The sequence below is a fragment of the Eurosta solidaginis genome, chromosome 4, assembly GCF_040869045.1.
Source record: "Eurosta solidaginis isolate ZX-2024a chromosome 4, ASM4086904v1, whole genome shotgun sequence".
Lineage (NCBI taxonomy): Eukaryota > Metazoa > Arthropoda > Insecta > Diptera > Tephritidae > Eurosta > Eurosta solidaginis.
In genome coordinates this window covers 244,247,206-244,267,831 of record NC_090322.1, presented here as the reverse complement: position 1 = coordinate 244,267,831, position 20,626 = coordinate 244,247,206, and the positions used below count along the sequence as shown (strand labels likewise).

The 20,626-nt window shown below is 34.4% G+C and overlaps 1 protein-coding gene and 1 non-coding gene across 4 annotated transcripts in view; one reads left to right on the top strand and one right to left on the bottom strand.

Moving 5' to 3' along the window:
- The window catches only part of Adar (Adenosine deaminase acting on RNA), a 276,010-nt gene that overhangs the window by 8,582 nt on the left and 246,802 nt on the right, over window positions 1–20,626 (bottom strand). For all 3 annotated transcript variants that reach the window (XM_067785366.1, XM_067785365.1, XM_067785364.1), the window contains 7 exons: window positions 19,407–19,589; window positions 19,061–19,341; window positions 18,822–18,972; window positions 9,617–9,785; window positions 5,652–5,751; window positions 3,470–3,949; window positions 1,631–1,750 (listed from right to left, as the gene is read on the bottom strand). In XM_067785366.1, the coding sequence (XP_067641467.1) occupies window positions 1,652–1,750; window positions 3,470–3,949; window positions 5,652–5,751; window positions 9,617–9,785; window positions 18,822–18,972; window positions 19,061–19,341; window positions 19,407–19,589 (1,463 nt within the window). In that variant the 3' untranslated portion in view covers window positions 1,631–1,651. The remainder of the gene's footprint in view (window positions 1–1,630; window positions 1,751–3,469; window positions 3,950–5,651; window positions 5,752–9,616; window positions 9,786–18,821; window positions 18,973–19,060; window positions 19,342–19,406; window positions 19,590–20,626) is intronic.
- Window positions 13,879–13,950, top strand: TRNAE-UUC (transfer RNA glutamic acid (anticodon UUC)). The gene has a single exon. It is a non-coding gene; the product is annotated as a tRNA-Glu (tRNA).

Sequence of the window (20,626 nt, the reverse complement as noted above, 5' to 3'; positions counted from 1 at the left end):
ATCCACATTAGGTTGGATTGTATTTTTAGCTCACAATAGATTTTGAACTGTCAAATTCGTTGTCAAAAATATTACAAATAAAGTAAATAACTGCGATGGATGAATTTTTTTGTTATGTTTGTAATAGCGAAGGCGATGAAAATACAGTCCGAAGGCGGTTAAGAGAGGGCAGTAACCCTTTGGATGTCTCGAACAAAGCGTAAGCATATCATTCATGTATTATTTCTTTGTAAAAAAAATATCGCAGTTTCTTGAAGATATTTCGCTTAACTTAAGAAGCTTTTAGTTTCTTTCTGGAGAAGTTAAATTTGAAGCAAGCCGATACCAAAGCGGGTGCCTCGCCATGAATTCCGAGAATATTTCCTTTTGGCTTGGATTAAGCTTGTTTGAATTCGACCTTTCTTTAATAATAAGAGTTTGAAATTTGTTATTATATTTTATTTCTTCATCTATTTTAAAAATTTTCTTACATTTGAAATGAAATTTGTGTGTATACGATCGCCAGTTTGTGTTCGAATGAAAATGGAACGTAACGTGTACGTTCAGTCACTCGTCACGTATGTTGCGATCCAAAATTGCGATCAAAGTAGTACGTTCACGTATGTCATAATCCGAAAATCATGTTTTTACGTATTTACGATCACGGATGTTACGATTTGGCCTCTGGTGTACATAAGCATCGAGTAAATCGGATACATGCCAGCAATGGGTCAGCCAATCGGGCAGCAATCTTCACAACTATAATTTTTGCTGTATTAACAGTACCTTTGTGGTGAACCTCATGTATCTAACCATTTAACTTAAACTTACAAAATTTATAAAATTGATATAAGCAGCATACTTTCAACTCTAAAACTGACAAATATCAAATAATAACAATTCATTTTTCTTAAACATTAAAATCGTTTGCACTTAATCAATATTTCGATTTTTATCTAGCTATGAGTTATTAACGGTTGCATATCCAATAGTATACATATTCGTTTATTCGAAGTTTATTTAAGGGTGCGTGTGTATTTTTGTATAAATGTATTTATGTATGTACGTATGTAGGTGTCTTTTGGTATATTTATGTGTCAACGTTTTTTTGTATTATTATTTTTGATTCAGACTAAAACGCCATAATACTTGCTTTACTTAGTTCCAGCATATTAGCTACATTCTATTCTAGAAATATTCTAGAGCAATTATTGTTATTAAGCTTTTTATTAGCAACAAATATTATTAATATATTTAAATTTCGTCCTCGTACACACTCAAATGTAAGCTGTACGCTTTTCTCTTCATTTTTTTCTTTCATATTTGCCCAACCTCGTTTACTTTTATTCTTTTTCTTCCGATTCTTCGAAATTATTTTTGGTTCATCAATGCTTTTAATGTCTTGAATTATTAACATTTTTACTTGTAATGATGTTGTTTCATTTAATTTAACAGCATTTTGATTCGAATTTTTATTTTGTTTCATGAACCATTTGTTTCGATCAATATTGCATGTTGTTGTTAATTTTGTGTATTTTTTCTTTACACATCCATTTAAAACGCATAATATTAGTACATATTTATAGATTAATAACATTATGCTTGCAAATCGTACGAAGTTGTCAAATTTTCGGTTTTCGTATAAACTTACAACAAAACTTTGACAATGGAGTCATTCCGGAAGCGCGAACTGATCTTGTTCCATCGGTTTTTTGAGCCAGCTACCGAGATCTTCACGTCGAAAAGCCGCAATCAACTCTTTCTTGGCAATCTGTAATTAAGGATAATTAGTATTTGTTCGTAAAGTGGTGAGAAATATTTATTTTATACTACTAGCAGACCCAGCAGACTAGGTGCTGCCTAATAAATGGCTGTCGTATATTTGAAAACTAGTTATCGCATAGAAATTGGATATCAAAGCAGGATTAAAACTGCATCGAAATCGGAACAGAAGCAAAACTGAAAACTGAAAACTAAATCCAAATCAAGACCGTACCTCAAACTGGAAACTGAATACGGTTCGATAGACAGCTCTGAATTCGGCTCTACGAAAGATGCGCAAGGTACAACGAATGGCCGTCATTTCAAGCAACCCAATCGCAAAACTTCATATTAAATTAAACCTTCGTCCGAACTCGACAAAACCCCAAACCAGATGCAGCGCCATTCCGCAAAAAACACTTAGTTTTATTTAAGGCCCAACACCACCGCTATTGTCGCCAACGTCTCCAAATTGGGTTGCTCGACCATACCAGCGGTTTCCGACCAATATACTCTGACAGTCAAGCTATGATTGAAGCCCTAGTTACGCTATATGGAACAGAGGTGATATACACAGGTTCCCGGTCAAACAGGAATTCTTGACAATTGCGCCACAGACAATCTAACTTTGTACATTCACTTCTTTCCCAACCCGTAAGCTTAGGCCCGAGATTACTTTCGTTAATAAGGTTAATTCGAGATGGGTACTGGAACCCACCTGCAAGGTGACTGGGTGGATCTGGTTCAACATTAATAAAAACAAAACTATGTCACTTATGTTATTGGATTCGCTGTGTCTCAGCCTCCTATTTCGACTAATTCACAAATAACATCAGCCGCAGCTACTGGCATGATGATGACATAAAATGTGTTTCCTTGGCTTGGCCAGAGCACGACACCAATTTCTCAACCAACACTTCTTCAAGGTCTGCTGACAAGCCGAAGGCCAAAGCTCTCAACAGTTGTATCACAATGAGCCCATATCTTTAAACGTGCTTCAGCGCGCCCTTGGACAAGGGCAGCTAACCTAAGCTATCATCAGGTCCCTCACTGATTGGGTCATCCCCTTATTTAAGAATTACTCAGTACGGAGCTGGGCAACAACAGGCCAAAGATCCATAGGCCTTCAGAGAGCTAAATCGGCTCAAGAGCGGATGGAAATACCTTACTGGCCTTTTAAAGACATCATTTTGATTTGATTCACCTAGTAAAAATGGGATTTTTTACAGCTTGTTCTGTATGAGGGACAATGCATAAAGCAAGAATTCGTTTTTTCTCAAATTAATGTGATATCGCGGTCTGGTGAACACATATTTCAGTTTAGCTTTTTCTATTGGGAGATTTGGCCATGGTTCACAAGTTTATAGCCCGCGACTAGAAGCGTAATGCCCTGCCACTCTTTTGCTTTTCTATGCAGGTTTTTTTGAATAGGTTTTATGATATTTCACGGCCCTACTCGGGCGCCAATTGTATGTAATCAAAGAAATATGAGTCGTTGTTGCTGCGGCGAAAACACTACACAAATGTTATGTAGAGTAACGGAGTGTTTATGAAAGCTGGACGATCATAGGATGGGTTTGTTTCTTACCTTACAGTTTCCAATATGATTAAAAAAAATGTCTTCCCCCTGTTTTAAGTTTACCTTATGTTAAGTCAGTATCCCTCACAACTAAGCCGTTCATTATAAGTTTTAAGAAGTCGATATCATATAAGTACATTCTCAACTCACCTGGTAGTCCTTTACCCTCTCCTTAGTTTGCCCATAATCGGTTGTCAGTTTACGATTTGGTATGCCTGGTAAATTTTTCATTAAATAACCATACTTCATGAAGTACATTTGTTTGGTAATGCGTGATATTTGATTGTTGACTGTTTTGCCTGTAAGCGAATTCACCACCTCAACCTCACTATCACCAATAGTCCAATTGATGCCGAAATTTGGTGCTTTCGCTTGATTACGAGGCTCAGCAGATGTTACCAATGCCAATCGTGGTTTATTCAAATGATAAGGTGGCGGAAGACCTTGGATCGACTTCTCTATTCGGCCGCAAACAGCACGATACATATGCTCCGGATGTAATAAGCTGCCCAATACAATGGAATGCAAATAAATTGGCTCGATAATGGAGGCTAACAATGAGCCTTGTATACCAACGATATTCCAACGAGCAATCTTATCCGAACAGGACATTGTTAGCAAACGTTCGCCCTGTTACGAGGAGTGATGGAAAGAGATAATTTATTTAAATTGGTAGTTTAACAAAAGGATTTTCGGAGTAATATGCAAGCAAGTTTTGCCGCAATTCCAAAAACGTTGTGTGGTGGGCTGAGTGATTTCAACTCAGGACGAAAGAAAAATTCCAATGACAGGACGAAATATAAATTAATCAAGGCTCGCATCTTAAGAGTTAAAATGTTCCAGAAAACTAATAAGGGTACTTCGGGAGAATAGTTTTGCAGAAAGAACTTGAAATATTACTGAAAAGAAAGAGTTATTTGCCCCCTAAAATATCCAAAGTTTGTGTGATGCCATCTTTAATAGAATTTGCTACAAATATCTAGAAAGCAAATGAGATTAAGGCTCTAAAAAGCTGATGTATATTGGAACGATTTTCCGTCATCCCTTGTCAAATTTGATTTCTAGACAAACCGGTTTCGGCGTTGTGCCATCATCAGTGTCGATTTTCGTTCTCCGAAACCAAACGAGGTTTATCCACCCCGTCGGAAAATCAACAAAGCAAAGTTATTCTTCTTGAAAATACACTAACTAGTAATTCACTCTTATTATGTTTGGACTGGGTTGGAGCTTTAAGCCCAATAATTTGGAAGGCAAATTCTCCTTTTCCTACTTACGCTTTTTCATATCTTCTTCAGGGAGCGCTTGTTGAGAAGGCCAAGATATAAATTTTAAATATCCTTCGTGCTTAGGCGGCTTCTTCAGGTCTGATAATTTTGTTAAAAAAAAAAATGTAATTATTGACAACATAAAAAATAAAGAACTATTGCATACCTCAAGAGAGAAATTTATGTTCCCTGCCTCAGAGCACTCGTAACAAAAAGTTACAAAGGGGTCAAAGGGACTTTAGGGATAGTTACATGAAAAGCTGTTGCATACTTCAGGGCAAAAATAACTTTCTTTGTAAAAAGATTTCTTCTAAGAGCGCGCATAGCAAACCGATTCACCAAAGAAGGTAGCCCGATTTTAGGATTTACCGTATGCAAAACTGTTGCATACTTGAAGGGGCAAACTAACTTTGTAAAGAGATATCGTCTAATGCACTTAAAGCAAAAAGGTTCACCAAGTAAAACAAAGCATTTGAAGGGACCTTATATGTAGAACTGTTTCATACTTCGAAAATTTTGTCTAAGAGCACCCATAGCAGAAAGGTTCACCAAAGGAGGCAATTTAGGGTTTGCTATATGAAGAACCGTAGAATACTTTAAGGAGCAAATTTACTTTCTTTACACAAAGATTTTGGCTAAGTGCGCCGATGGAACAAAAGTTCACCAGAGAAGGCTAAACGATTTTAGGTTTTGGTATATGAAAAGCTATTGCTTTCTTCAAGGGGCATATTTACTTTGATGTACATTGGAACGATTTTTCGCCATCCCTTGTCAAATTTGGTTTCGAGACAAACCGGTTTCGGCGTTTTGCCATCATCGATTGTCAAATTTGACCAGGGATGACGGTAAATCGTTCCAATATACATCATTTATCTAGTATAATTGTTTTCTAAATACCTCTAACGATCTCCAGAATACCATTTCAGTATGACTTCTCAAAAAAGTTCACAAAACGGCGAATGAGTTCATTGTATGGATCAATGTCTTTCATCCTGAGTTGGAGTTATTCAGCTAACAAAAATAGTACTTCACCATATAATTTGGGAAGGCATGAAACAAATACTCACCTGTAATACTCCATCCCATGTTTGTAGACCCTCTTTGCTTTTAACTGGTATAGTACCCTCACCGGATTCGATTTTAGTACGCAATTGACCGCGCGCCTTTCTACTCGTTATAGGGTGGAGGGGATAAGCGTTAAAGAGGCAGGCAGTAGGATCGATTTTGTATAGAGGCAGCGGCGGTGACGAGCAGCAAATTATGTGAGCATCAGCATATTAATTAAAATTTCATTGCAATAGATCATAGAAATTTCAATATTTTTTTAAACAAATATATATTGTTCATTTAATAATTAGTATTATTTTCATCGACGGCACAGCAACATTTCACGCAGTAGAAACATAAGCGAAATCACCAACGATGCAATGAAGAAAGCGTACACAAATGAAATTAAGATCAACAAATTATATTTGAAAATAAAATAAAATAAAATTTCAAAAAAAAAAAAGGAAAAAAAAAACAAAAAGTTAAGAATTAAAATTTTAATTAAAGTCGAAAAGAAATTGAGAGAAAAGAGAAGATTGCAATTCAGTTATTAGTATAAAATAAAATAAAATAAATATTTAGGTTATAAATATACTTATTTTAATTTAATTGCGTACAATGAACTGTGGCACGAAATTGACGCATTTTATAATTGTTGCCAAAAGAAAGCAGCGCTTTTATGTATAAACGTAGGAGCATTCATACATAAAGCGGCAAAAAAGTGTAAAATTGAAAAGATTTAACACTTTTTGCGTTGTTTCTTTTTAGGGATTTTAAAAGAAATTTTTGAGTGAGTGCCAGTGAGAAAGAGGAGAAACTTCTTCCCGGTAAAAGTGATACAGTTCTTGTTATTTTTGGAAACACGTACATCGAGTGCGGTTCCCCGAAGCCAAAAGCACTTTGACCACTTTCCGCAGATTACTTTATTTTTCTCTGGGTGGAACGCTTGTACTAAGGATAATTTAATAATATTGAAATAAGTTTTTAAACCTCACGCAACTGAAATCTTTTAACAGGCGCCCGATCCAGAACCTGTTGTAAAAATGTTCGAAAAATAATAAATCTAAAATCCAAATGAAATTATTGTTTTAAATCTCATGGAAGGAAGGCTTTAAATTGGCGTCCGAGCAGGCAGCAATGTAAGTATTCAAGATATATAGTACTTAAACTGGAATCCGAGCTGGGACTAGTCATTAAATTATACAAGAAGTTGTAAATTCACGCTGACAGAAGTCTATAACTGGGATTCGAGCAGAGAAAACGTTCAAGAAATAATAAAAGGCTTAGAGTCAAATGAAACTATTTTTAAATTTCGGACAAAGGTCGCTAAACTGACGCTTGAGCAAAGACTAGTAGTGAAAGTATGCAAGAAATAATAAAGGCTTGAGTGAAATGAAATTATTAGCCCAACTCTAAACAAAAAATCCATGCGAGTTTTTTCTCTTCTCCCATTCCTCGTATTCTAAATAAAAATTCATTGTGAGTTTTTTCACTTCTCCCTTTCCTCCTATTCTGAACAATGTTCGAAAAAGCGGAAACCGGTTATGGGAGAAAAGTAGGTATTATGAATGTGAGTGAGAGGGAGATTTCTCTGCCATTTCTTAGGAGCTTTTTCACCTGTTAAATTAAAGGGAATGCATCAGAATAGTTAAAGGAAATTGGTTCTTTTAAGAAAGAACACTTATTTGTACAAATTTGTGCTAAAATATGTATATTCTATCACAATATTCCTTATTTTAAGTCGAAAAGTATATCATAAGCAACGGAAGAGCTCTTGGTATATTTGATGCAGCCATCCATAAATTGCGCAAGGATTTTTTAAGAAGCCTTAAATAGATTTTGGCATATGACGAAAGACGATTTCAACTCGACTTGGCCGCCAGAGAATATACCAGAAAATTGCTTTCATTACTCATTTCAGTGAATACCACATGAAATGTATTACCGCGCATTGTTTAGATTTTGTTTCTTAATTTCAAACAAATTCGCAACAATAATTAAACTTTTATATTTTTTAGACAAAATAACAAATGCGCAACGAAATTGACAAAACAGCTGACTTCGAAAATGCGAAATTCCTATTCCACAATTATTGTTCTCCCTAGGAGAAAAGATTTGGAGGAAAGTTCCGAGGACCTATTTAGAATTGGGCTGTAATATTTAATTCTAACGGAGAGAAGGCTTTTAACTGACGAAGCTGTTGAAAAAATAGCAAGAGCCAAATGAAAGGCAAATGTAATTATCACGGACTGAAAATTGGCGCCCTTGCAGTGAAAGTGTTTGATATAAGCCTAAGAGTCAAATGGTATGTTTTCGTAGTTCTCACGGACTGATTGTATTCAACTGCCGTCCAAGTAGGAACAAATGGTGATTAATAGCCGAATGAAATTATATTACTTTTTAATTCTTACGAATGCATGTCCTTTAATTGGCGCCCGAGTAGGTCTAATAGTGAAAGTGCCTCAGAAATAATAATATTATTATGGCTAACAGCCATTAAAAAGTGTCTTCAATAATGTAAAAAAAGGCTGTGCCATAGTTATTTCGAACAATATGAGTGAATTTACTGCTAGCAGGTGGGATTTAGTGGCGTGCTCCGTGGTGTGATGGGTAGCGTGCTCCGCCTATCACACCGTATGCCCTGGGTTCAACTCCCGGGCAAAGCAACATCAAAATTTTAGAAATAAGATTTTTCAATTAGAAGAAAATTTTTCTAAGCGGGGTCGCCCCTCGGCAGTGTTTGGCAAGCACTCCGGGTGTATTTCTGCCATGAAAAGCTCTCAGTGAAAACTCATCTGCTTTGCAGATGCCGTTCGGAGTCGGCATAAAACATGTAGGTCCCGTCCGGCCAATTTGTAGGGAAAATCAAGAGGAGCACGACGCAAATTGGAAGAGAAGCTCGGCCTTAGATCTCTTCGGAGGTTATCGCGCCTTACATTTATTTATTTATTTTTTTTATTTTTTAGGTGGGATTTGGTAATGTAGAAGGGATGTCCCTTTAAACTCTAGCCCTTGAATCGGATCTTAAGACCAGTATTCTTCACGACTGTGTTAAGGAATTCAGGATTTTTGATAGCAAACCTTGCTGGTAATTTTTTTTTAGACTTTAAGATGGTTCACGTGACACCAATCTAATCTTCAGCATAACCGCCAAGAAGTGTCTGAGGATGCGGCGGTGTCGTATACTAGTTTTGGCTGGTCTAAAAAGTTCCTTTCGTTTGAGTATGTTCACGCTGAAATTGCTGACAAAGCTGCACGTATGTCTGTCTGTGGGTTTCAATATGCTGACGCTACATCTGGATGACAAGCTTCGGAATGCTGAAAGTGCTGAAGCTGCGTAAGAATGGTTACCGGTCTCATTACACTGATACTGCGTCTTAATGGCAAGCTTGGAAATTGTAAAATGTGCTGACGCTGCGGAACGTATGGTAGTCGGTTCACTACGGTGCGGCGTCGCACTACATTGAAATTTAATACGAAGACATTGTTATGGTGAGGGCATGTAAGCTCTTTTTGTGAGAGCAATGTTTTATTCCATAAACCGGTTCAGAAGTAAATACTTTCTGAAGACAAACGAAATAAATGAATGAAAAACGTGGTTTATGGGTAACACACATATTTACATTACCACTCACTCAAAAATTCCAGCAAATCCTTTAAAACATGTAGGTTTAATTAATACGTAATTATGAATGAGTAATTTATTATTCTATTAAAACTTCTTACAAATAACAAAATGGGAAGCATAAATCAATTCAAATGTTCCTTAAAGGACATTTTGTGTTTTCAATATTCTTCTGTTTTTGTTTTTCAAATTTTTTATTTTTTTCTATTAACTATTCCCAATAAATGTAAATTTTGTTTTTTTTTTTTTATAATTTTTCAATCAATACTTAGCAGTAGTAGTCTAGTTTGTTTTAATTTTAAAAACTTGTTTTTTGTTTTTATTTTTTTATTGTAATTTCATTTGATTTTGTTTACCAACCTATTTGGATGTTTGTCAACACCAGTGTCATTTTCGTGAGGACTAAAAATCCGTGCATCACCACAAGGCGCCGTATTGATGTACAAATGGAAATGAACACCGGATTTTAGTTTGTACGGGTATTGCCCATTGTCTTGATTCCTCACGAAAATCGACTGATTTGCAGTGGCTAAAAAAATCAAAAGTTGAAAAAAAGAAAAATTTGTTTATGCGACTTTAGTAAATAAGATATTAATTAATTAGTTTGGTTTGTTTGACGCAGATCATATGTTATGTTATGCTATGTATTTTCTATAGGTAATTTGTTAATTTACATTATATATTTAAAAAAAATTAATAAAAGATATATGTAGATAAAGCAGTTAGGACGGCACTATGCTAGAGAGTTTAAAAAGAAGTTAGTTAATCTAAAAAAAAATGTAGAGGGTTAAAGTATAAAATGAAATGTTAAAATGTGTTAATGTAGAAGAGATTCCGTATAAAGAGAAGGCGTCAAGAATATATTTTGAAAAAAAAAAAAAAATTTATGTATTGTATGCATTTTCAAGCGACCAGCTTTCATTCTATGAGATGCTTGCTATTGGAAAAAGGGTTGGAAGAGCTTAAATATATTTAATAATAAAAGAAATAGATATGCACTAGTGTATGATTTAAGTTTTAGTGTGCATGTGAAATTTTGATGTATTAATGATTCGCTGAAGTGATATAAATGTTAATAACAAAGGCCCGTAATCATAGTCGAAATAAAATAGAGTTTTATTGGTTTAAACATGGTTCTAAATTAAATATCATTTCAAGTCTGTTATAGTCCACTTAAACTCTATTTTATCTCTAACAAAGTATTTTAAATTTAAAATGACATGGGCGCGATTTAAATTTTTTAAAATAGATTTTAAGTTGGTGGTCTGCTGTCAAAAGTTGCGATAAATTAAACAATTTGCTATTTAAACGCGATAAACTTAAGCGGCCACCGTGGTGTGATGGTAGCGTGCTCCGCCTACCACACCGTATGCCTTGGGTTCACACCCCGCGAAAAGCAACATCAAAATTTTAGAAATAAGGTTTTTCTATTATTAGACATTTTTTCTAAGCGGGGTCGCCCCTTGGCTGTGTTTGGCAAGCGCACCGGGTGTATTTCTGCCATGAAAAGCTGTCAGTGAAAACTCATCTGCATTGCAGATGCCGTTCGGAGTCGGCGTAAAACATGTAGCTCCCGTCCGGCCAATTTGTAGGGAAAATCAAGAGGAGCACGACGCAAATTGGAAGAGAAGCTCGGCCTTAGATTTCTTCGGAGGTTCTCGCGCCTTACATTTATTTATTTTTTAAACTTAAATAGAAGAGAAAAAAGGCTTCCCCGACAAGCAAGTATACGTCAGGAACTAATTTATTATACCTAGAATGCGTATTAATATGTTTGTGACGAAAATTACACAATTTTAAAATGTGTGATGGTTACTTGGCTCCACATATGCGAAATCTTTAATTAAGACTATACCGCATTCATAGATATTTGTGAGTTTTGATATTTTAGTATCTTTTGAGGAAAAAGTAACATCCTATACTGATTTTGGCATTAAATTTAGAAATAAATATTCAATGGAAGAAATTATTTACACAAGGCGTCGATTTTTAATACATGTCAAAAAATTTCGGGAGAGGTGTCAAATGACGCGTTTTAATTGCGGAATGATCCGAAAGCGGCAAAGTGATACTTTTACTCTGTCAAGATATTTTGGAAAAGAAACAAAAGTTTAAGACTTTCATGTGGTTAATGTAATTTTGGTGATACTGGTGTACACAGAAAAGAATTCACTAAAAAGGCGTTTTGCACTGATACAATTTTCACCAGTTTCGCAGCCGCTTGAGGGTAATTATTCGGTTTTTTTATTAATAAAAGAGCAATTTCTTATTTCCGAATTCTAATTATTGAATTACATTACAGAATTATTGAGTTCAATTCTCCTGGCAATTCCTCTTAAAAGAAAGCGTAAAAAAAAAAACACGGAATACTACAAGAATTAGCAACAAAAATTTTAAGAAATGCTTGGTACGGGCGCTGTTGTACTACTTCCCTCCTTTATTGCCATCTTAGTCTATGTCATGATCGATTTAAGTTCAAGGATCAATTGAGTTCAATTTCAGGTACTCCTTTGACAATTTTTGTGGTATTTTAAGAGTTTTTGTCAAGTAAAAAATTATCATTTCTTATACGTGGAGTCAAGTAACCACGGTTGTAAGGAACAGGGTGAACTTTTAAAACTTCTAAAAATTTCTTCATAGCGCCAATCAATGCCTTTTTTCATGCGGATACCCTGTCCATGCATATTTTACCTGAAAACTGTGTTTAATATGTCTATGACAGATCAAAAATTTTAATACCATTTTTAATTTAGGCATGATTTTAACTAAAGAGTACGGTTGCACTCAGATCAGCCTTAGTTTAATAGGTGCAATTTTAAGCGAGCTTGAAAAAAGCGTTTCAACTAGGTAAACAGTTTAATCATGGCGGAATAATATAGGTGGTAGAAGGAAATCAGCTCATTGGTACTTTTTCTTATCTGATTTGACATTTCAATTTCTGGCGCGGTACATTTTTGACACTTAAGGTCCAAGTTTTCAGTATTTGGTAAAGCTGAGCTGAAACTAGGTTTGCTTTAACTCTAGTCAAATTTAAACTCCAGTTAACAGAGCAGTTTTTCAGTCACAGTTTAGGGCCACCTTTGGGGTAGGCTTTTTTCTACGGCAACATTGGTTCTCTATTATCTAGATAATTTGTAGATACGACAAAAGCTGGATTTAGTTTACCCAACAAACATGGAAAAAATATTTCTCCAGCCTTAAAGAAATATATGTTTACTTCCGGAGTTGATATCCAACATCATTCTCTAATTATTCTTAAACAAGATAGTTATTAAATGATATCCAACTTCGTTCTCCAATCACTATCTAGTCTTTGAGAAATTATGTAAAATTTAAAGTTCTCGAGTTGATTTCCAATGTCATTCTCAAATTGTTCTTCAACCTTTGAGAGATTTTGAAAAATGTATAGTTATCAAAAGAATATCCAGCACATTTCTCCAGTTGAGATTATACATTGGATATAGAGTTGAGGTGGTGTTGAAAAAAATCGTCTACCTATTCTTAGTTCCCGTTATAAGGTCTCAAAAGCGTATTGTGCAATAAACTGCAGCTCGCTTATCAGAGCGGATACAAGTCTGGTAAGTTTATTATCACCCAGATTTTGAAAAACAATTTGCACGGATCATCTCTTTGCCTGCTGAATTTCAACAAATTAAAGGGCAACGTTTACCTGGAAACAGTTTTAAACAGCAATGTCGGCTTAGAAGTCGAACGAAGAATTAAAACCGATTCACGTTAAGCTGTTTGCCAAGTTATTGGAGTCGATAGATCCCACCCAACCAAAAGAAGCGAAAAACACCTTCAAAAGCCAAAAACGCTCATATTTGGGAGCTTTACTCTCAGAAATAAACTACTTTCGGACTTAACTACAAAAAAAAAATTTGTTAGACGGAGGGGTCATAAGGCGTTCTCTTTTCTGGAAAAAATGTTACCCTCCTGTTGCACTCTTAAATTCAAATTTTTGAACAAGATTACCAAGCGCTGTGCAAAATGGCTGTATTTCCAGGAAATGATACCCCCTTCTCTTATTCAGTGGAAAGTATTTTGTGAAAGCAAGACACAAACTCACGAGGGAGATTAGAATAATCAATAGGGCGGTATGCCAATAAAAAATTCAATGAATTGTGAGTCCTTTAAAATACTTCTTAAGTGAATTTTGGAGCCTCTTTGTGATCATATTGAAATACTTTTTTGATCCAATTCTGGAGAAGAGAAAATATTCCAACTCTCTCTTTGATCTACGATTTTAATCGTTTCGGAGCCGAAAGAATTGAGTGGAAAGACTGAATGGAAAACGATTTAAGATTCGTTGGACTTTCCAATCTGCGACAGATAGTAAACCGAAGAAGCAAGTGGGCGCTTTGTTGGACGGTAATTAAGTAAGTGAATAAATCAAACATGTTGCAAACACTCACCTCACTTGAATGCATAAGGTGTGCACATCAGCTGCTACATATTCACAGTTCTTTAGCGAGTCGACGTATGACTCACTAAATATTCTAAACAAAATTAGCTACACAATTAATAGCTGAAATAGCTATAAATATCTAAATACACATATAAATATATTGAACAAAAAAAATTTCCCACGAGGTGAGAGCTTATTGCGTTTTTTATCAATATCCCATATGGTCTAGTGGCTAGGATATCTGGCTTTCACCAAGAAGGCCCGGGTTCGATTCCCGGTATGGGAAGTAGTTTTTTCTTCTTTTTTTTTAAATTAATTTTATTTTATATTACATTTTTACAGCAGGTAGTTTTCTTGATCAAAATATTGGCAACATGCTGAAATCAAATTTGCCTTTTTAATCTAAGCGGATTTTACATGCAAACCTGAATTTTGAAAAAAGCGCTGATTTGTTAGAGGTAAGAAAAAGCTTAGTTTATAGCGATGATAAATCGAAAGAAGTCTAAATATGTGGTTATGTATGTAGCGAAAGCCACATTAAGCAAATTGCACATCGTTGGTGAAAGTGCAAAATAGCCCAACAATCAAAATGTTTAGTTGCTGAAGGTAGCGATCTCCTTGGCTGTGTTCTTTGACAAAAATATCGGTTGGGGCATTTGCTTTCTACTTTCCCCGACGATATGTAATTTTCTAGCTGGTACTAAGATTTTTTCCTTTTTTTTTTGTTTTTGTATAAATGCAGTTTCAGTTAAAGTTAAGTAAGGACCTAACCTAGTAAGGGCTACTTGACACGAATTTCTAGGACTTTTTGCCTGCAGTTTTTACCTATAATGTTTTTCTGCAGCTGGCAAATAATTATAGAATTTCGTATAAGCATGAAACTGCATTCGAGCAAAAATTACTAAGTTGTGCGTTGAGTATAATTTAAAATAAAAACTACACTACTACTTTATTAAACAAAAAAATTCAATCAGCCCAATTCTAAACAAAAATTCCGTGCAAGTTTTTTTGCTTCTCCCTTTCCTCGTAATCTAAATAAAAATTCCTGCCTTTCCTCCTATTCTGAACAATGTTCGAAAAAGCGGAAACCGGTTATGGGAGAAAAGTAGGTATTATGAATGTGCGTGAGACGGAGATTTCTCTGCCATTTCATAGGAGTTTTTTCACATGTTAAATTAAAGGGAATGCATCAAAATAGTTAAAAGGAAATTGGTTCTTTTAAGGAAGAACACTTATTTGTACAAATTTGTGCTAATATATGTATGTACATTTAACGACAATATTCTTTATTTTAAGTAGAAAGTATATCGTAAGCAACGGAAGAGCTCTTGGTATATTTGATGCAGCCATCCAGAAATTGCGTAAGGATTTTTTAAGAAGGCTTAAATAGATTTTGGCACATGACGAAAGACGAATTCAATTCGACTTGGCCGCCAGAAAATTGCTATGCTGAATGGAAGCAGGCAACTCCGGCGGATTTGTGTTATCCCACCGTTTTCTTCTTCTTATGCTCCTCTGTTGATGTTGATGTGGCACCAATTCATTACTCATTTCACTGAATACCACATGAAATGCAATACTGTACATTATTTATATTTTATTTCTTAATTTCAAACAAATTCGCAACAATAATTAAACTTTTCCATTTTTAAACAAAATGAGAAATGCGCAACGAAATTTCAACTGACAAAACAGCTGACTTGGAAAATTCGAAATTCCTATTCCCCAATTATTGTTCTCCCTAAGAGAAAGGAATTGGAGGAATTTTTCCGCGCGAATAAAAAAATCCGCGAGAACAAAATTCCGAGGGAATATTTAGAATTGGGCTGAATATTGCATACAAACATACACACAAACTACATATGGGACATTCCATAGCAAATCGACCATCATCGCTTTCCGAATTTGATGAATTGTTAGTAATCTGACACGGAGTTCCACTAAAAAATTGTTTTTTTTTCTCTCGCCTAACCTCGGAATGATTTCGGAACTTCAAGTATGATGTCGGGACTATTTCTACATTATACCATGATTGTTATCGGGATTACTTCAGAATGGCTCCGAAGCCATTTCGGACTTTTGAAGACCTTTTCGGACGAAACCTTTGGACTACTTCGGAATTGTTTCTGCACTAAGTCCGGATCACTTCGGTATAATTTCGTGACTTTTAGAGATTTTGTTCGGGATAGTTTCACAACACTTTCGTGATAGTTTTCAGAAATATTTCGGGATTGTTTTAACTAATTATGGATCATTGCGGAAATTATCTTCTAGACTGTTTAGTGATCATTTTGGGACTATCTTTAAATCATTCTGGCATTATTTTAGAGATAAATGTCGTGTTTACATCAGGATAAGTTTGATATTATTTTAGGACCATTCAGTTTTCTAAATCTATGCAATTATGTCTATTGAAGCCAGAAAAACATTTTCATGAAATTTGATACGCATGTCGCTAATAGGAAACTGACTAGCTAGAAATTAGACTGCAGAGCAGAACGTGGGAGAGGACCGGAAGAGAACCGGCTTGTCCCATAAGTTTATAAAAGTCGAGCGGTCTGTTAATATTCCGAGGTGAAAGGCGGTAGCGATTTTGGGGGCTGTACTTTTAAAAACCATAAAGTTTCTGGAAACAGCGATTACTCAAGCAGACCTCACGTCTTAGAACAGCGGTACAGTTCAAATCAAGCTGTATGTGGCAAATATGGCAGAGGCACCCGCCGTTACCAAGAGGTCCTATTTTACAACAACAATATTAAGATGGCTTCGATGATAGTAAACATTTCTCGCGCTTTATTTTTCCTTATAAATTCAGGTATGCTTCGTCGAAGCGGAATCGACTCATCGAAGGGTGCCTCAGTCTGAACAATTTTCATAATCATCAATCTCTTTCAAAATCCCGCCATGACGTACGTAATAAAGTCCTTTTCAGATATTATTGGATTAGAAAAATACATATATTTCGTTAAATCGACTCCAGGAATTATTTTTTAATAGAATTTTTTTATTTGTTTATTTCTTTACATGAGTTTTTACTTTTTTATTTGATTTTATTTTCAATTTTCTTTTATATTTATTTTATTCAGGGCTGTCATGGAATCCAAGTCGGTTTTGCGTTTTGTCGGAATTAGAAACCAATATTGATTTAAATTGGTGCCATAAAACCGTACTGGTTTTGCTCTTTTCGAATGTAAATAAAAGCGATGTTCGAATCAGCTGTTTTGCGATGCACCGGCAATTTTGATGTTAATTTATAAAATAGTTGTTTTGTGCATTTAAACAGAAATAAACAAATTTATTGACATCAAAATGACATCAGCAGTTGTAGTATTTATGTTATTGGAAGAAGAAAGTTGCGAGAGGGTCAAAAGAAAAATTTTAAGAGATCGCAGCAATCCATTTAAGTTGCCAGAGACAGCGTAATTAAAAATATTTCTTAGTGTGAGTTTCTAAATATTTATAGGGTATTTGCAGTTACATTGCATAGTATCGCATAAACAAAGAGGCTATCCGAATGGTATTGGACATCATTGAAAGACGCTTAACCCGCTCGAAAGTTCTGCCAGTGCTGCAACTAGCAGCTACCTTACGATTTTTAGCTGAAGGATCCTATCAAAGATCAGTTGACAAGCATTCTAGCACGAGTATAGGTAGAAGCACGGTGTCAACGATTTTAGATGATGTGCTTCGAGAAGCCCTTCGCAATATCTGAATGCTTCTTCATAAATTCAGTCAAAATACTGTTTTGCATTGAATTTTTATGTTTTCCCCTATTAAGAATAAAAATATATGTAAATTTACATTTATTTTTATAAAATAAACCTTTATTACTTCCATTGTTAGAAAATACTCAACTGCAAGAGAATGACGACTAGGAAAAAAATGAAATCTAACAGCATTTAATTGATTGGATTGTTTCCGATAGCAAAATCGATATTATCGGGTTCTGTGACACCTAAAACCGACACTTATTCCAATTCGAACATTAAACCGATAACATTGAATTTCATGACACCAAAGTAATTTTGTTGTCGTTTTTAAATCCGATTCCGACAACAATTGGTTTCCATGACAGCCCTGATTGTTATTTTTTATTAAATTTTTTTTTTTTTTTGTTACTTCGTGTCAGAAAAATAATGGACAAACAACTATATATAAAGTGACTCATGCCAACCATAAGCCCTTTTCAAATAGAATGACCAATATGTCACTTTATACATATCAGTGCATATGTATGTGTGTAGAACTGAGAGCAAAAAAATAGCGACAAAACTTATTAGCAACTTTTGTGAGTTTTTTTTCTTCGTTTTTGATTTTCGCTAATTTGAAAAACTTTTAATAAATTGTATTACAACGGCAGCTATTAAACGGCTTTCGAAAAGTTTTCGAAAAAATTGGAAAATAGGAGACGTTTAAAAAATTTTAAAGTAAATTTTCAAAATTATATTTAGAATTGAAAAAGATTTCAATATGCAGTTTTGTAAACCGATCTCTTCTAGTCTAATAATGTTCAAGTTTCAATATGCAGTTTTGTAAACCGATTTCTTTTAGTCTAATAAAGTTCAAGTTTAAGGTCTCTCATTCAAATTCGAATTTCTTTTAAATTTTTCCTTTTCTCGAAAGCTGTTTTAGATTTTTTTCATATAAAAAAGTATTTTTTTGACACTTTGCTGCTAAAATTTATTCATTAAAATTTCCATAGAAAATTTTGAAAATTGTAACTTCAAAATTTTTCGAATTTTTACGAAAACAATTTCGAAATTGCGTAAACCAATTCGATAAACGCTTCATTTAAGTTTTACTTTAAAATATATATTCTAAATTAACGAAAATGAGGAAAATAATTGATATGATGTACAAATATTTTTTGCTTCTATTTTTTTTTTTACTCGTAAGTGTATGTATGTATGCATGTATAATATCTATATTTACTAATGCAGTAGAATTTCTAAAATAGAGCATTTGGTGTACAAAAAATAATGACAAAATCTTTTTTAAAATATTATTTACAAACAAAGGCGATCTGAAAAGAAAATTTAGTTTGAATAAAAATTGCACTCTCTACATACAAAAGCATACATCAAGAAAATACGTAGAATATTATTTGTATCCTTTCCACTACTTTGACTAAACAATTTCGAAAATACTTTAACATACCCTGGCTGCATTGTAGATCCAATTGAGCATATAAATATTTCATTAGACAACGACGTGAAACGATCTCAGCATGCGAATCGTTGAGCACAGCACCTGTGACACTCATGTGTTCACCACTAACGCATTTGGTGCCGGTGGACACCGAAATAACCTAACAAAAATACAAATTATTGATTATAACGGAATACGAAACACAAAACATTTAAATAAATAAAAAATCTTAAGAAAATCCAACGCACTTTGGCTTCATTAAAATTCATATCTTCAGTCATCACAATGCCAGCCAAGACTTTGCGACGCGAATACGATTCTTGCCCCTTGATGACCTCCATAAATTTCTCCAATACCAAACGCCCAATTGTGTCAGCATGTATTTGTGGTAATTCCATAGATGATGTCTTATCGTCAATGGGTAATGGCACATTCTTTTGCGGATGCATCATTGGACTGTATGAGATGTTGCAGAGCGAAGCTAATGCAGCCTTAGCAGCGGCATTCTTAGCCAATTTTTTGGAGGGACCTGCACTTGTAAAAAAATTGTTTAATAAATTATGGCAAACATGCTTTTTAATACACATAACTCACCTGTGCCATCAAATTTACTATTATTCACCGTTACGGTCATTTTAAAGCGACAATTATTCTGTGCGCCATCTACGGTTGAGCAATCAAAGTGTACATCATTGAAAAGTTCATAGAGCAGCATAACGGGTCCCTTATCGGGTACTTTCTTTTGACCATCTACAGTAATAGCGCTCTTGTTTACATCTAATTTGGAATACAAAACAAAAAATTATCATACAAATTTTCTAAAACACACTTTTAACCAATAAATTTTAGTTACAGCTGTGAGCAAAAAAACGGCAGTGAAAATTATGAACAAATTTAATCACTGTAATTCTTCCAACTTTCTTTGCACTGTGCACAAAACTATGAAAAAAATTAAAAGCTCTTTAAAAATTTTGAAAACTTCGTTAATAAAAAAAAATTTGGTTGTTTCGCGAAAATTTTTTTGAAACTGGCTTGCTTTGATAGAATTGAATGCACACAAATTTTCTTAAAATTTGAATATAAACTTAAAAAAATTTAAAAATGTTTCGAATTTTTTTGTAAACATTTTAGAATTGATTTAAATAGTTTTCGTTCCACATCTAGATTAAATAAAGTTTAAAGTTTTCATAAAAACGTTTAAAACCTTGTAGGGTTTTAAAATTTTTTCGAAGAATGTTCTGAAATCGGTTTATATAGTTTACGTTATACAACTGATTTTTGTTTTGTTGGTTTTTAAATGTGCAGCTATTTTTTGCTCACAAATGTATTTCAGCTAATCCTTTAGACTAGCATGAACCGAAAAGCGCAGCTTATTTACTGAGGCACCTTGTAAGGCTGCGACTTTTTTTTGCCTATTATTTTTTTTGTTCCTCTCTTGGGCAACATTGCACAACAATCAAACGGGGGGAAAACAAACTACATAACGAACTTAGTGATTACAAAATAAGTATAAAAAATGGGCAATATTTAAACCAAATTTTACAAAGAAAAAAAAACAACGAACTAACAGGGACAGGACATAAACCAAAACTAAGGGGGTGTAAAGAACAATCAATTTCAACAAAGAATGAGTTATAATTACCTGTTTCAAGGAACATAGTACATGCTTTCTGAATCCTGAGTGCAATAATTTTAGATAAAGCTCGTTACGAAATAAATTAAATTTTTCTTTAAAAATAAAGATCTTCCTTGTGGTTGGGCTTTTCTTCTTTTACATGTTATGCTCTATTTTATTTTATAAGTCATATGTGCCA